The 18306-nt window shown below is 37.2% G+C and overlaps 1 protein-coding gene across 2 annotated transcripts in view; it reads right to left on the reverse strand.

Moving 5' to 3' along the window:
- Positions 1–14211, reverse strand: part of npdc1a (neural proliferation, differentiation and control, 1a) — a 62280-nt gene extending 48069 nt beyond the window's left edge. The window contains exon 1 of one of the 2 annotated variants that reach the window (XM_057818933.1): positions 13843–14211. In XM_057818933.1, the coding sequence (XP_057674916.1) occupies positions 13843–13948 (106 nt within the window). In that variant the 5' untranslated portion in view covers positions 13949–14211. The remainder of the gene's footprint in view (positions 1–13842) is intronic. The other variant, XM_057818932.1, reaches the window with a different exon arrangement.
- Positions 14212–18306: the final 4095 nt, after the last annotated feature.

Consider the following 18306-nt stretch of genomic DNA (forward strand, 5'->3'; position numbering starts at 1 on the left):
AGAGGAGAGCGAGATGGACTGCTGTAATTCGACAAGAAATCTGGGCACCAAACGATCACCACAGACTATGTAGTAGTCATTTTATATCTGGTAAGATGCATTTAATATATATTTAGAAGATTTTGGGCTGACAACCACAATTAAGATCATTGTGTGACGTTGGTGATAGGGGTCTATATAGTTGCCTCTTTTTCTTTGGGGGCGGAGTTGTTGTTTTGTTGGTGGTGTTGGCGGTAAGCAGAGTAAAAAGAGGGAGAAAAATACCACGACTTCCGTGTCTAATTTTTCGCCGCCAAGCAAGCGTTACAATATTAATTAAAAATGAATGAAAACTAAATACTATTGAATATGTTATCATTATCATTTTAAAAATTTAAGTGACGGGTAAAAATAGATTATGACCGGATTTTTATGACCCTGTCAGTCAAAATGACAGACAATGAAAATGTCTAGCGCAACCTCTGATATATATATATATATATATATATATATATATAATTACTGAACCTCTGTACATTTAACATAAGCTACCTCACAGATTTTCAACCACACAGTGGAAAATGTTGCCTAATTGACCTATAAAGCATCCTGTCTCAGAAATGGCTTCAGTAAATGTGTCAACTTTCGTGGAAAGTGTGTGTCTTATCACATTTGGTGCACGGGTGCTGCGTAGCAGCTACTTTCCCATGCTAATCTGCTTCATGGAATCTTACGCAATGCATGTACACTTAGTGGAAAATAGGAAAACTTTACATATGCTTATATAATGTTAGATAATTTATGCTATCAAACTCTCCTAAATACATTTTAATTGGCAATTAAGTATTGACTGAATGCAAATGTGTCCAGCTTTAAATACGGCTTAGTTTTTATACTGTATGCTTAGTGCATCTCAGTTAAGAATCAGGAAGTGGCCACTTCAAGATGTGACCATAGAGATGATCTCGCCCAGGTTTTTGGGGCTCCCGATGTTAGTGCGTGTGAAGGAAGAATGAAGATGGTAGGTACTTGTATAATAAGTCACACCATGATCTATTTTAAAACCTACTGTTTGCAGAACGATTTCACTTGCAAACATCTTATGCATGAAACAGTTCGAAATATTGGAATTGTTCCTCAACATTCCTCTTTAAGTAAATAATTTGCTGTTACATGTTCCAACACTGTTATACCACGTATTATGTCACACAAGCATAACCATTACGGAAGGTATAATTACTGTGCCATTATCATTAGCATGAAGCAAAGCAGCAGCAACAGCAGGAGCAACCACCCCACGACCGCCACCTTCCAACTCTCCATCCACCCCAGCAGACAGAACAAAAGGCTTACACAATGACAGAATGTAGGTGGCCTTGATTCATTCTATTCTATTTTCACAACAACGACCAGATGATGCAACAAGCTGATTAATTCGCTTGCCACCCCTCACGAGCAGGGGTAGAAATCTCATGAGTCAATATCAATGTGATATTTTTGCCAGTAGTACCAAAAGTCTTTCGATAAAGTGGTACAATTGATGATTAACAGATTACTAAGATTGATCTAATGATTTTTTATATCTGAAGACTGCAACAATTGAATTCACTAAAGGCCATCCCTGGTTTATGATGGTGACCACTTTTAAAAGTTGGAAAACAGCACAAAATTAACTCTTTCAGCATCAGCAACCCAATAATTCCTGACGCAACAGATTAAATTTTTTTTTTTAGTCAAAGCATTGTTAAGGTCTTGCGTGGTTCAATTGTTTCCATTACAAGTTCTAAAAGAATAAGTGCAATTTTATTTCATTGAAAATATAAACTGAAGTGTAATTGTACAGTATAATAGTATAGTACTATTTACAGTACGAGATCAAAAAGATGAAACCACATGGTTTCAACATTTAATTCAGTGAGTCCTTTCCACACTACTAAATGGTGCCTGTGTACCACCTGGGGTGCTTATACTTCACTTTGAGGTAAAAAAAAATGTATGTCACTGCGTAATATACTGTATATTACTTCAGCAAACAAGTGAATATGTAGACTGACTTCACTTGTTGTGACAATAAACATTCTACAGGTGGTCCCCGGTTTACGAACGAGTTCCTTTCCTGCCTGGCAATGTAACCAGGATTTCCAAGTATATCGAAATTAACCCATTAAATACCTCAAAACACCATCCAAATTAAAAAAAAAAAAAAAAAAATTCCAAAAACATGTATTATATGTCATCGTACCGTCCTCGCCAAGACGTCGGAGCTAAATCCTAGCTAGACAGTGAGCTAAGCTCCAAAATGACGATGTAAGACCTCCGTGTGGTTTGCTGACATTATTCAGCTGCTCATGACATCAACACTTGCAGAATGAAATTAAATAAAATGAAATTAAATCAGTCTAATCTTCAATAACTACAAACCAAATTTGCATTTACAAGTAGCTGCTGATGCAGCAATAACAAACGATTAGCATGTATCACTTTGCGTCCGCACATCATCAAAAGCAATCACATAAACTCGCTCCAAGTATTCGACCACAATTGAAAACGCACAATAAACAGAACAAAAGGGGTTATATACAGCCATCGCCTCTGGATGCTTCACAAGCAACAAATGTGCACACAGGCTGTCACCTCTGTCACTCGGCTACTCTGTGTGTGCGGGGTGGGCGGGCGCGTCTGTAAATGCCTTCGCTTCCTGTTCTACAGTTCCTGCTACATAATAAAATCATGCATTACAAAACAAAAGTCAACATTAAAAAAAAAAAAAAAAACACGAGACACAGGCGTCATAAAGCCAAAATCGTTCATAATTCATAAAAACAATCGCCGCAATGGTTGGCGGGAAGTAATTAAAAAGTTACATGACAAAATGCTAGACAGACAGACATGCTTTTTTTCCTATTTTAGAAAAGTTCAACATTCATTCATTTTTCATGGTCTTCGATCATGCCGTCATAGTAAAATGCCCAACTGACTTCATGTTTATCAATTGTCAGTTAAAAATGAAACCACCTCATGCTTGCTGCTTTCGTTGACACCACTGACACAGTGAGTTTCTCATGGCCAGTACAGTTTGATGTGTATAAGGTGAGGAAGAAAAGTGGGAAGCAATTTGAAAGACGGGATTAAGAGAAGCTGTGGTTCACCCACCTAGTTTGTCTGTTTTTAGACATCCAAGTCATTACAACAAAGAGCACAATGAAGCAGATCAATCATATTGATGAGTGTTTCCTGCCTGGTTGGTTTTTCAGTGTAGCGGTTGCCAGCAAGGCCCTTGCAATGATGACTGATCAGTCACCGATCCCTTATAAACTACATGTACAGTCAGTGTGAAAACAATAAGCACAAAAAAAACATCGTATCTAAAAATAAATCGGTTTGTCTCCAGAGGGCAATACAGTAAGTAACGCCCTGAAGATAAAGATTTTTCCAAACGCTAAGTGGATTTCTGAGCATTGCTGGTCCACTGCCCAGTTTATCATTCCAACTCAAAGTGGCATTTCATGGTGCATGACATAAGGGAATCTTCCATCTGTTCTGAAACTAACACCCACACCCTGACTGAAATTTCACTGCAGATTTTCTGACTAGTCCCGACTAGACTTAAAGTAGTTTAAACCAACAACTGTCCAATACAGTATGCAAGCACAGAATTGTAACACTTTTTAAATTAACCCTCATTATTAATCCAAATAGAAAGTGTAACTACTAGAGCAGGGGTAGGGAACCTTTTTGGCTGAGAGCCATGAACACCACATATTTTTATATGTAATTCTGTGAGAGCCATACAATATATTGAAAACTAAAAATACAAGTAATATGTGCATTTTATGTAATTTTAAAACTTTTAAAGTACAATACGTCTCTGAATTCTTTTAAATAACATGTATAAATACAAGAGGTGTGCAAAATTTCCGATTCTTAGATTATTCGCGATTCGGCCGTGGAAGATTCAAGAGCGATTCAGAAACATCCAAATTCCGATTTTGAAATTGCCAAGTAAAGCGGAAGTACAACACACCCAGCGTGCCGCGCGGTCTTCGGAATGAGGAACGGAGCGAGAGTAGCTAAACATCATGCTTCTCATTACCCAGCCCCTCGGGTAATGCCAATGCCCAACTCATGGCTCTAGCTCAACTCATGCCACGAGATAAAAAAACACAACAACATACCTGACTGCTGCCGAAAAGCTGCTACAAAATACATCCACATAATGTTACGGTAGATATCATTTATATAGGACTAGATATATTATAGATTCGGTAGCGTTAGCAGCACATCTACAAAAAGCTAGATGCGGGCGTTAGTAAATGGCCGCCATCTTAAAGCAGTACACTTCCCTCCAAGGCTGTTGTAGCGAACCTTCCAAGCAAATCTAATTAACTTTTTATCTAAAATACTCCTAAATCGGTAAAATATTGACTTGAACCTATCTTTAAAATAGTTTTAAAACTTTCACATTTCGAAAGTAGACAAAAGGGAAATTATGGAATAACGGGAGCAATTTTAACCACTTTAACGGTTGATTCACAACATTAAATTAATTGAATATAGTTTAAAGCTGTGTGCAGCAATGCGAGACAGACGTTGTTTTTTTACTTTTTTCAGCTGTACAAGAAAAATGAAAATAAACAAAATTAAATGTGTAGCAACAGACTGAAGCATTTAATCTCTGTCTGCGCCACGCTACAGATGCATAGCTATTATTTTAACCAACTGCCACAAGCATCATCAGACTTTTCAGACGTTCTCCACTGCCGCACCTGTCCTGAATGTGATCACTGGCTTGCTAATAGAAAAATGTGAGCGCCCCTTACTGGTTGGTCTTTTTAACGCTTCCCATGTGGCACTTACGCCTGCCAGGTTTTTCCCGAGGTCCTAACGAATTTTTTAAAATTTTTTATTTAAATAATTGAAGATTTGTCTGCGAGCCAGATGCAGCCGTCAAAAGAGCCATATCTGGCACGCGAGCCATACGTTCCCGACCCCTGTACTAGAGGGACATTCTGACTCATATCATTAACTAGCAATTAGATACTAGTTGGCTAATGATTTAGAATATTTTTGGGGTCTCCGCAGTGCACACTTGGTATAAAGGCACAGTTCACGTAGCACATTGAATCTCCATAAATGCAAAAGACTTGAATCATTTGGATCAAGCAATCGACTCAGTGGTCTTTATGTCCCTGAGCGGGAATCCGTAAAAGGCTTTCCACCTGACTGTGCTCCTTCCATTCATCACTAAAGCGTAGATGACTAATTCTGCCACGGGGCATAGGATGAGAGAGAAAAAAAAAAAACACTTCAGCAGAACAATTCCTAGGTGCCTGTGTAGACACACTAAACACCATAAATGTTTATTTCCAGAGGAATTCGGAGTTTGCAAATAACCATCATAAATAAAACACAACTAATTAGTCTCAGCTAGTTTGTACAATTTTGTGGGGCTGTTCTTCCTGTTAAATTTCCCTCTATTCCCCAACATTAATTTGTGTGTGAATGTGAATGAAGTTTACTTACTAGGGCTGTCAAACGATTAAAATTTTTAATCGAGTTAATTACAGCTTAAAAATTAATTAAGCGTAATTAATCGCAATTCAAACCATCTATAAAATATGCCATATTTTTCTGTAAATTATATATATATTCTGTAAAATAAATTGTTGGAATGGAAAGATAAGACACAAGATGGATATATACATTCAACATACGGTACATAAGGAATGTAGTGGGCATTTCACTCTACTGTCATTTAAATCTGTCTATGCTGTCCTCACTCCAAAGCGTCTACTTTTTCCAAAGCTAGACAGCGAGTGAACGACGCCTTAATAATCAGACTTCTTCCTTTTTCATCTGATTTATTAATAAAATGCCTCAAACCATTGTCCTCTTTAGACCGTCGTAAAACTACAAAAAAAAGTACACAAGCATTGCATTAGCAACAACGTTAGCTTAGCACGCTATACAGGTTCACTAAACATAAACAAAAAGCGTCTCATACAAAAAATATAACATTTCGCTTACTAATATAATATGTACATTCTTTACAACAACCATACTTACGGACAAATCTTGTCCAAGGATCATATAAGCACAACATTACAACGTAGGCGTCAGCCCGAGACGTCGTGCAGCCATATTGAACTGGCAAGAACACAATAAACCATGTCGCAAAGCGACCACAAGAGTTCGCTGTTAGACAGCACAAAAAGCCTCGCTGTAAAACTTACCAAAAGGCAGAATACTGTCTGAGCGGGACATGTGCGTTAATTGCGTCAAATATTTTAACGTGATTCATGAAAAAAATTAATTACCGCGCGTTAACGCGATAATTTTGATAGCCCTATTACTTACATATTGTTTATACAAAATACAAAATTCCATGCATAAAATTGTTTATTCTTGTGTGATGTCATGATAGTTTTATTTTACTAAATACTATTGTTTATGTACCATGGATTCTAGATTGTTTATCTTCAGAATGCATGGTGTTGATACTAGGCCTGTCGCAATAACAAATTTTAGTAGGCGATATATTGTCTCATAATTACGACATGCGATATTATTGTCTGTGTTTTTTTTAACCTATTCAACCACGAATATAGTGACAATACATCCTAATAATTGTCAGCTTTTTTCTTTAACCCATTCACCCACGAATATAGTGACAATACAGCCTAATAATCACCTATTGAAATGCAATAAATTGTTCTTCTTAAAGCAGAAATGTGAAGTAATTTCATAACATGCCAAATAGGGTCACAATTAAAGTAATTAAACATTGTCCAACAAATAAAGCATGAAAAAATAATTTATATGTTGTATATTTGACAAAATAATCGCTTTTCCGAAGATTGAGCCTGAAAGGGCACGAACCCGGAAGTGATACGTCACACTGGGAACAGCGATGGCAGCTCCATACATACGGGCGTCATACAAAGCCCTTCAAACAATGATTCAAACAGCGATATAAGCGATAGATCGAGCGCAAGGGAGGAGATCCAAGTTTTTGAAGAGTTGGAGAAAGAAGAGGAGGTTGGAATTTTATGTTGGACCTAACATGTATTAGCCAGACGCTAATCAGGATGCAAACAATGTGCCTAGACTACCTGACATGGAATGGATACAAGACCCATCGAGATTACAAGATTGGAAAGATATAGTCGGTTATTATTTTCATGATTTGAAGATGCAGGCATTTGCACATAATTCTATGTTTTTGTCTATCTGATGACATTGTTAAAAAAATAATAATCAGACTTCATGTTTATTTTGGCAGATCCGGCAGCTCTCGTGCATATAAAATAATAATATAAAAACGTTGGGAGGAAAGAGATGAGTCGTTGATGGCTTTCTCCACTTTATTGTGGCAACAATAAGAAAACAAAATAATAGCGGACTGCCGCCACATTTGACCGCGAAGTTTTGCTTCTCGCTGATCTCCTCCTCGCCTCCTACTACTCCAGCGTCTCTTAAACGGATCGTGCATAGTGTCTTGTCATGAGCTTTTTGTTTACAAATGTATCGAACACAGGACGTGCTGACAACTTTGTTTCTTTATTAACACATGGAGCTAACAGTACGAACACAACTTTGTTTCTTTATTAACACATGAAGCTAACAGTAAGAGCAGAGCTTGGAGCTCTCGGCAGGAAGTGGCGTCTAATGGCGTGAGGAAATGTAGTTTTTTTACACAAGCGAACAGATTACAAAGCACAACTTCAGTGTTGTCCCGAGACTACATTTCCCATGATTCACTGTGTGACCTGCGCGCTCGCTGATTCGCTGCCAGACATTAAAACCAACACGCTTGTTGTTGTCACCTGTCAGCGGCTCTCGTACATAAAACACAAACTAGAAGGCCATTAAGCGATCACCGTGAAAGAAACGTCGAACCGTACAAATGCAATGTAATGCTTGAAGCATGAAGGTGGAAATACATAATACAAATACAAATAAATGTGCACAAACTCACCGGCGGTATGTGTCTCTTACGGCAACGTGACCGTGAATTATCGCGACGCCGACCCGCTTATATGCACATTCACACCCCTTTCCCGATTAACAGTGGATTAACCCTTTCGGACAAAATCGTAGATGACGCACAATTTAAACACGCTTAACCTAGCGAACGCAACAACAACTATGATCGGGGATTGCCACGAGTTAACTTTCGGCTAACGTCGCCAGCTTATACTGTTCATTCCACAAACAGTTGGCAGCGCTGCTTTGACAAAGTCATCAATCATCTATCGAAAAATCACACTTACTTTTTGGCAAATCCTTGATCATAAGCAGACCGGTTAAGGAAGCAGGCATCTTCGAAGTGTTTGCAGCAGAGAACACTACTCGATGATGGCGTGAAATTCATTCGCTTCGTGCGAACGAAAGATGTCCATTTACGTGCCCTGCTATCCTTTGGCCACTCATACAACTTTTCGTTTGAGTGAGAACAAAACATCGCCACACACCGCAGTGGGATCTTACCGAGAAGCAATGCAACAAACAATACTGTTCCACGGCGGACTTCCCTCGCACTTCCCGGTGTGATGTAATTTCCGAAGATTGCTGAAGAAAAGCATTTTCGTTGTCAAGAGCTTTGCCATGGGTTAAACAAAGAATCTGGAAGGGTTGCGTTAAAAAAAAAAAAAAAAAAAAAAATGAAAATATGCTTATAATTGTTTAGCCATTGATATTATTCAAAAACATGGTTGGCCCACCTTAGTTCACATTTCTGCTTTAATTAAAAAACAAATTATGTTAAAATTTATGAATGTTAAAAAAAATAAATTAAAAAAAAAAACTGCATACCGAGTCATTTTAAAGCTAGTTCGGTGCAAAAAATGAAATAGGTGAAAAACCCAAATAGGTGAAAAACCCACTGTCATTTTTGTTGTCTGCCAATTAGAGCCCATTAAAAGTGTTAATTTGATCCAAAATGACTGTCATCTTAATCTGCAAAGTGCGCATGCAACAAATTTGAAGCCAAATTATTAACATTAATTACATCATTTTATCAATTTTGCGTTGTGGAGAAGACTGTTAATGTTTTATAGCAGACTAAAGTGGTTAGTACATTGTCTTTTTTCCGTTAGCCTCAATGTAGCAATGCTAACGCTTTACAATGTTTAATGTTGAAGTGTTTCCTTATTTTGTATGTCTGAACTTTAATTCCACGGCAATTTGATGGCCAATAAACATCTGTGAAAGCTACTGGAGTCTCATATGTAATCAACATGCACGTGTGCTGAGTGCACGCAGCACACGCACACACAAATGTATGTAAATCACAGCCCGGAAAATTACCGCCCTCATTTACCGTGCGATAATTTGACTTATTGCATATCGCGACAGCCTTAGTTGATACCCTGTTGATTATTCGTTGTCCGTGTTGTTACAGTCAAGTGTAAATAACACACCATTGACAAACACAATAGAATACACAATGGAATGTTTTTCTCTCATGATACTTTCCCTTTTGAGTGTTGAGCCATGTGTACCAATTATTAGATTTTTACTCTTGATCCCTTCCCTTAAATGTAAGTAAATTTGTGAATACTTCAATAACTAGGCAGGGGTTTACTGTAAACTAATTTGTTATTTCCAACGTGAAAAATAGTTTCCAAGTCTCGTCTATACGAACGTGGATCAACATTGTGGAACACATTGTTTTTTAGTCCCAAGCTTGTACTGTTTTTAGTTCAGTACATTTAGTCATGATGACACGTCATCATTTGCGACTCAGCCCCCCTGACAGGAATTTAACTGCATTTCACAATTGCTTGTTTCATATGAAAAGGGCGCTCATCTGCTCATCTCATCACTGAATTTCCACATAACCTAACATAACCAGAGCACCAAAACACCAACTGAAATAAATTATTAGCAACGTGTTTAAAACAAAAAAAAAATCTGCATCATAATCCTCCAGTAGGCATGGATGTGTTTGGATTAATACATAAGTGCCCGTTCACATTGATAAAAACGTGTTCTTTCTGTGCAGGGAGGGAGCAGCTGGAGTGCTTAAGATGACGTTTGACAGTCCAGCTGTTGCTCTCACATGGTTATCGTGTTGAAAGAGTTAGGAACAGATTATCTAGCCCTTGCACCATCAGTTACAGCCCACTAGAAGTATACTGCAGTGGGCAATAGACAGACCCATAACAGCACTTGATGCAGCCTGCCAGGCAATTATAAAAGAAAATTTAAACCTGAAAGGACGATAGGAGGGAACCATTGTATCTGTTGTCATCACTCAAAATGATCAACTGGAATCAAACTTTGACATCATGCAGCATCCACATCAGTTGACCAAGGCAGAAAAAAACAAAACAACATTTTTTTGTATTCGGGGGTCCAAGGTACAGTGGGGAGCAGAAGTATTTGCATCCCTAGTTATTTTGCAAGTTCACCCACTTAGAAAAAAGGTAGAGGTCTGAAATTTCAATCATAGATGCATTTCCACTAGACATAATCTAAAAAACATCCGGAACTTACATTGTATGATTTTTCAATAATTTATTTGTAATTTACTGGGGTTTATAAGTATTTGTACCCCTGGGAATCAACTATAAATATGGCACTCAAAAAGTTGTCAGTCTACCTTAAAAAAAGTCCTCCTTTACCCAATGAGTAACCACCAACCCACCACCCGTTTGAGCTCATTATTGTCATCTTTGCACCCCACAGTCAGTCATAATTCAACTGCTACCATGGGCGAGACCAGAGAGCTTTCGAAAGACACAAGAGAAAAACATGTTGAGCTCCACAAAGCTGGAAAAGGATATGGGACATTTGGAAAGCAGCTTGGTGAGAAGAAATCAACTTTTGCAGCGATTGTTAGAAAATGGAAAAGGCTAAACATGACTGATAATCTACCTCGGACTGGGGCTCCATTTAAAATCTCCCCTTGTGGGGCATTACTCATGATGAGAAAAGTGAGGGCTCAGCCAAGAACTACACGGCAGGAACTGGTCAATGACATAAGGAGAGCTGGATGCACAGTCTCAAAGGCTACTGTCAGTAAAACACGATGGTGCAATGGTTTAAAATCATGCATTGGATCAGAAGGTTCCTCTGTTGAAGCCAGTACATGTGAAGGCTCGTCATAGGTTGCCAGGGACCAACTGAATGATGCAGAGGGCTCATGGGAGAAAGTCACATGGTCAGATGAGATCAAAGTACAACTTTTTGTTGTAAACTTTACTCATCGTGTGTGGAGGAAAAAGAAGGATGAGTACAATCCCATGAACACCATCCCCACTGTGAAGTATGGGAGTGGAAACCTCATGTTTTTCGGCAAAGGACGACTGTACTGTATAAAGCAGAGAATGAATGGTGAATTGTATCGTCAGATTTTGAGCCACAACCTCCTTCCCTCAGTCATAGACTTGAAGATGAGTCATGGCTGGATCCTTCAACATATCAATATTCCGGAGCACACAGCCAAGCTGACCAAGGAGTGGCTGCGTAAAAAGAATATCAAGGTTCTGGAGTGGCCTAGCCAGTGTCCAGACCTCAATCCAATAGAAAATCTTTGGATGGAGCTGAAACTTCGTGTTTCTCAATGACAGCCCCGAAACCTGACAGATCTAGTGAAGATTTGTGTGGAGGAATGAGCCAAAATCCCTGTTTCAATATGTATAAAACTGGTGAAGAACTATAGAAAGCATCTGACCTCTGTAATTGTAAACAAAGGCTTCTGTACTAATTATTAACAATGATTTTCTCAGGGTTACAAATATATATGAACCCTAGTAAATTACAAATAAATTATTGAAAATTCACACAAAGTAAATTCCGGATTTTTTTAAACATTATGTCTCTGTAAGGACATTATTAAGGAAATTTTTAATTTTACACGTTTGTAAGGACAAGGAACTTGCAAAATCACAAGGGGTGCAAATACTTCTGCTCCTCACGGTATGTGCAATTACAACTAGGGTAGTTCCGATCATGTTTTTTTGCTCCCAATCCGAACCCGATCGTTTTAGTTTGAGTATCTGCCGATCCCGATATTTCCCGATCCGATTGCTTTTTTTTTTTTTGCTCCCGATTCAATTCAAATCATCCCCGATACTTTTCCCGAATATATACATTTTGGCAATGCATTAAGAAAAAAATGAATAAAACTTGGACGAATATATACATTCAACATACAGTACATAAGTACTGTATTTGTTTATTATGACAATAAATCCTCAAGATGGCATTTACATTATTAACATTCTTTCTGTGAGAGGGATCCACGGATAGAAAGACTTGTAATTCTTAAAGGATAAATGTGACTTTGTATATTGTGACTAAATATTGCCACCTAGTGTATTTGTTGAGCTTTCAGTAAATTATACTGTAGCCATTTAACTGTTCTGCCCAAATGCATGATGGGAAGTGCAACCATGACTGTGCGTAGTGGCACCAATTGATATATCTTCTCTGCGTTGGGAAATAACATAGGGTGTTGAGAAAAAGATCAACTACTACCTTTCTTCCCCACACTGCTTCCCACGATATTTGTAATTGTTGAGAGAGGGATTGAAAGGCTTTGGCCGATAAAAAAAAAAAAGACTCCAAAGGCTGCCAAATTTCTCTCTACTCATTTTATACTGCCTTTTAGCTCTATATATAGGTAAACGGCGCCATTATACATTGAACGCGACAATTGCGTGAGTGGGTTGTGCAGCGCATGCGTTGATTGCGTTAAATATTTCAAAATTAATAACCGCCGTTAACGCGATAAATTTGATAGCCCTACTTTAAGCCAAAACTAAAGACTCTGGATGAGTGTAAGACATTTTGTCTGTAACATTAAATACAATTAGAAAACGATTTAATTTAAAAAAAAAAAAAATATATATATATATATATATATAAATAAAAAGGCATGTCCGATATTTTTTTGCCGATTCCGATACTTTGAAAATGACGTGATCGAACCCGATCGATTGGGACATCTTTAATTACAACACCTGTTACTGGGAGTGTCAAATGTTCACAGATTTTAGATGGGGTTTAAAGTTTTTGTGACATTTTCATTTGGTGGTTAACTCTTTCAGCACCAATGATGAAGACAGACATCTAATCATGTGGGTTTTTCACTAGAAGATATCAAATCCATTTGAATTGGGAGGGTTGCCATCTATCGTAGTCAATGGCAGTCAATTAGTACACTAATACAATTGATGAGACACATGTTGGTCGTTTGCTTGTGTTGAATTTAAACTGCCTAAACTTGCTTATACACACAGGTTAATGGTTGTTTATCTTTTAAATGCACGGTGTTGATGCTCTTACATCATGAATTTGCATTATAAACCATTGTGTAATTTTGTAAAGTGGGGTATGTGGCCTTCTTTCTAATGGAAAACGTAAACCTCGGTACAATTAAGGTTGAAAAGCACTGATGATAATCAGGATATATAACAATATTTGTGTTGTGTTTGCTTAAGGTTAGAAATTAAGAAAGGTAAACAGAGGAAACGCTAACAAGGAAAGGAACGATGACGCGTCAATGACTTTTTCCGAGTGCACATTTGCTCACTTAACCTGCTTGAAGGAAAAATAGCAGGCGGTTGTGTCGACAACAGAGTGCACAAAGGCTTGTAAACAAGAAAATATTCCTTTGACTAATGTTACAGTGTGTTCTATACGTCTCCGTTTTGACGCAAAGCTGTCTGCCTGACAGGTGCCATGAGCTCGTCCATTAAAGATGCCTCCAGATGACGCACATTGACGCGACAAATTGGTTTTTTAAAAAATGGAAGAAAAAAAAAAAAAGAAAAAAATCAACACACCGTCGACGAATAGTGGTTATATTTTGAAAAATATATTTTTGTGGGGGTTTCGGGCGTTGCGTTTTACCTGGAAAGCTAGCAGCGGCTTGGACGATGCAGAACACGACCGCGGCCAGGAGCAGTGTCGAGGCCCGGCGTTGACGTTCGCTCCACGGACTGGAGAGCGGCAGCATCGTCGGTGGTGGTGGAGGTGGTGTTGGTGGTAGTCTTGTCGGGAACGGAGAACCGCGGACGGGAAATTTGTTGTCATTCCCCCATCTTTTGTGGGTTTTTATGTTGCAGTGTAGCTGGTTTTAAAGAGCGCTCTTCGGTTGTCGCGGCGAAGCAGGTTGTCTTCCAGACTCGCGGTTCACGGGTAATCCGCGACGGTGCTAAAGATAGCGGGGCTTCAGCCAGGGTAAAGGAAGGAGGAGGGGGCGTGTGAGGCTGCTTGCGTATGTGGTTTGGAAGTGATGCCTTCAGAGCCTCCTCGGAATCCACCAAGGCGTTTCTGTAAAATGCCGACATTTCGCAACGTTTACGAACCTGTACACATATTTTACATTATTATAGAATATTCATAGTACCAAGCAAAAAGGTCAAAAGTGAGACAATTTATGTCCCAATGAAATAGTGTATAAAAACATTTTAAACAAAATTATTTATTCATATAGTGAAACAGAAATCAGATTTTGTATTTAATTTATTTGTAATTCATATTAACTGATTTGTTTTCCCTATAAAGATGCAGTGTACATGTTTATATTGTATACATTTTACCAGCGTCTTAAACATTGCTGCCATTGGGCCAATGAATCCTACTATGGGTCAAGGGCGTAGGTTTGCATAGGGACGATAGGGACATAACACTACCAACTTTTCAGGATGCTCAAATTGTCCCCACCAACTTTAAAGCAACCTTATTTGCATTATATAATGATTTCAGTTATATAGGTAATTTAGATGGTCTTCCCATATATTGTAAGGATGAAATTGACCGTACCATTATTAAATGAATTATTTTCATTATGTTAAGACATTTACCACTTTTCACTTGCTGAATGTGGCTGTCCATTTTTCCCCATGAAATGCACGTTTGATTGGCTGATGACTTGCATTTATTTAAAATGCATTTTTGTTTCTATATTATTTAAAATAATTTTATTTCCAGCCTATGCAGACATTTTTTTCAGATAATCATACATTAATCATAGTCGAGGTAAAAAGTATGGATGTAAGTATGTTAATAATAATTTATGTTCAAATATTGCAATTTAAATTTGCTAATAAAATCCTGACATTTTTTGGAAGTTTTTAAAATGTTTCTTTAGTAGTTTTTGAAAACAAATGTTTGAATTGAAGCATGTATCACCTGACCAATACACATGAAAGTTAGAATAAGTCAATAGATTTATATTGCATTGATCATTTAGCCTATTAATTAATTAGGTTAATATTTTTGAGAAATATGGCCTTGACCCCAGTTCACCCAATCTGTTTGGTCTTATCAATGTCCCGTCCCCAGCACAAAGTGTAAATGCAGGTTATGCTGTCCCTACCAATGCTGAGACCAAACCTACGCCCTTGCTATGGATACCACATTATGTATGAATTTAGTCAGAATAATATTAATAAAAAAATAAGGTTATGTCCTGTTTTTACATGGCCGACTATGGTACTGTCGTAAAGAGTAAAACATTTATGGAAGTGGTATTGAAAAAAGTTTTGAGAAGCACTGCAGTAGATAACAGGATCCACAGGATGTCACATTAATTGCAGGCCAAAACTGATAAATGTGTGCTGCTAGTACTGCCAATAACATTACAAACTTTTAACAGTCAATATCGACACTTTTGCTGCATGTAATAAACAACCTCTAACATTTTCGTTTCAACTGAGGTAACGTCCGTGAAACAGCCTTGGCAAAAAAAATATATCAGGTGTCGGTTTGACTCATGTGTTTATTATCACGTGAATTTTGGAGCGGTCAGATCAAAGAGAGGCAAAAATAATTCATAATTTTAATAGCACTTCTTTGGTTGCTTCTAATTCCGACCGTTTCCCAGACCTTGAAAGGCAACACTTGCAGGGCTTGCTCACCAGGAAACAAGTGCAGTGAAGAGAATCTTGGTGACGTCACAAACCAGTCAGATAACGTCCACATCATGATCATAATTGCAGTGTGTAGCCTCTGTTAAACGAGGCCATAAAAGCTGTTAGGGTGTCTTCTCCTCCAAGTCAAAGCTATATGACCAAGAAGAAAAGTTTTTTTTTCATTAAAAAATAATCTATGGTTTTATCATGTTACATGCAAATGTTCCTTTTATTCCATTCGATATCCATCAAAATCCCTCCATTCCATATATATAGGCATATATTCTTTATCATCCGCAAAGAACGACTAATATTTCTGTAGTTAATTAAAGGGCTGAGATCATAGACTTGCATCTTACCTGTCCCCAACAGACCAAGGCACGCAAGGAGCCACAAAATGTCCATTGACTTGAGGCAAAAAAAAAAAAAAAGAAGAAGTTTAAATGTTTTTACAATATATTTCTAATTACTGGATTATACAATACAATGCAATTTATTTGTTTATTTCAATGTGAAAACATTTGCTATACGAGTGTTTTTAGCTAAAAGTGTTGTAAAGGAGCAAACTAAATGAGCATATCAATGCACTACTGTATTTACAGTAGGGCTACAGCTACCAATTCTTTTAGTAGTACATTCATCTATCAACTAGTTGGTTCGAATAATCGGATTACGAACATTCCATGCGTATCAGAATACATTTTAAGAGATATTAAACATAGGCTTGCTAAGATTGCCCTATCAAAAGACCCTTAAATGCGAAAACAAAGTGAAATTTCCGAGTCTTTCTTTAAATTATGCAGAATCCCACTTTTATTAAAAAAAAAAAAAAAAAAATTAAAATACCTGAGCTTCGCTTCAAACGGTATAAAAAAAATAAATGAGGATTTAATTACAACAAGAACAATTGGCTAACTTGCATAAAAAAAGTCCGCTACCTTAAATGCTATTTAAAAATCATTATTCCCACAAAAAAGTATAAATAAAAAATATATAAATATACCTGTAAACTATATTATAAATGAAAAAAAAAAACCATTGGCTCAAACAAAAACTTACCTTATGTTGGTCTTAACAAGGAGCGGCTTGATTTAGGTGTGTTAAATGAGTTATGTCATATTCACTCGTGCCACTGGAGGACAGTGTATCCTCCCAAATGGATAAAACTAAATGCAAACACTTTCAAATCAAAGCATACAACGCCACTCTAATTAAACGGATACTTGAATCAGCAAAATTTGATTCATAGCTTTTCTCTAATCGACTTACTCAAGTTAATCGATTAATCGTTCCAGCAGTAATTTACAGTTTGGGGCTGACCTATGTTGTCAAATGTTTGTTATTCAAACATACTCCGTACCTGTAAAGAAAAAAAAAAAAGAGAAACTGATAACTTTGCATTGGTCTCTGAATGCGCTCAAAAAATGAGTTCAGCAAAACAAAAATTAGATGCAAGCCTCATATTTCTAGCAACAAAACACGTCAGTAGAGACATGTCAAAAAGACGATTTAGACTGTTGTGAATCAAAACATGTCTTATTTAATGTTATCAAAATAGTTAATGGAGACAGCTGGACATGTTGGATGATATTAAGATTAGTCAATACCTTAAGTTATTTTACATAAATGACATTTCGAGCACATTTCGGACTTTTGAATGGGAGCCCTCTGATCACATTTGCGGTGTTTAACCAGCATAATGCCAAGTCATATTATTAAGACGGCAGACATTTTTGCATAAATAAAAAACTGGGGGAGTGCATTATAAATTGTGATTTATTGAGGTTGGAGCATTTTTATGGCACATTTCAGTAACTGACAAACTGACATCTTAAACTGCCGACTGCAGTACAAAAAGGGAAAAAAAAACTACCATTTTAATAAAGCAGCATCCTACTTGTTATAAATTCCTATGTATCAACAGCAATGTGCTGAGGTGCAAATGTTGCCTCCTACTTAAAAAACAGTAAGGAAGGTAAACAATGGCAAAAATAATGGCTCTAAACAAATTATCCATTATGAATTCTGTGACTAGGATTAAAAAAAACATGAAAGTTCTTCTGTGCAAACAAAAGGGAAATACTTTTTCTTCTTTCTAAGCCCCCCAAAATGAAACCATGTAATAAAAACAATATTGGAGGAGATCAATGCATGTATTGTTTACCTTTGCATCATTCTAATATATTTTCAGATTTAAAATGTTCAATACATTTAAAAGGGCTCATTGATGACTAAAATTGCATTAATAGAAAGGTGCGCTTCAGAATCTGAAAATTACGCTAGTCCTTTTGCAAGCATCATCGGTTTTACCAGAATTAGTCAATCAGATCCTTCTTCATTTAATAAAAAAATTCAGATTTTTTTTAAAGGAGTTTCATGGGGTCATTGCAGTTATTAAAAATGTTGCAATTTTACATCAGCATTTAGCTCCTTTTCATTTAAGTTTATCCCATTAGCG

This window comes from Corythoichthys intestinalis, chromosome 17, assembly GCF_030265065.1.
Source record: "Corythoichthys intestinalis isolate RoL2023-P3 chromosome 17, ASM3026506v1, whole genome shotgun sequence".
NCBI classification, from domain to species: Eukaryota; Metazoa; Chordata; class Actinopteri; order Syngnathiformes; family Syngnathidae; genus Corythoichthys; species Corythoichthys intestinalis.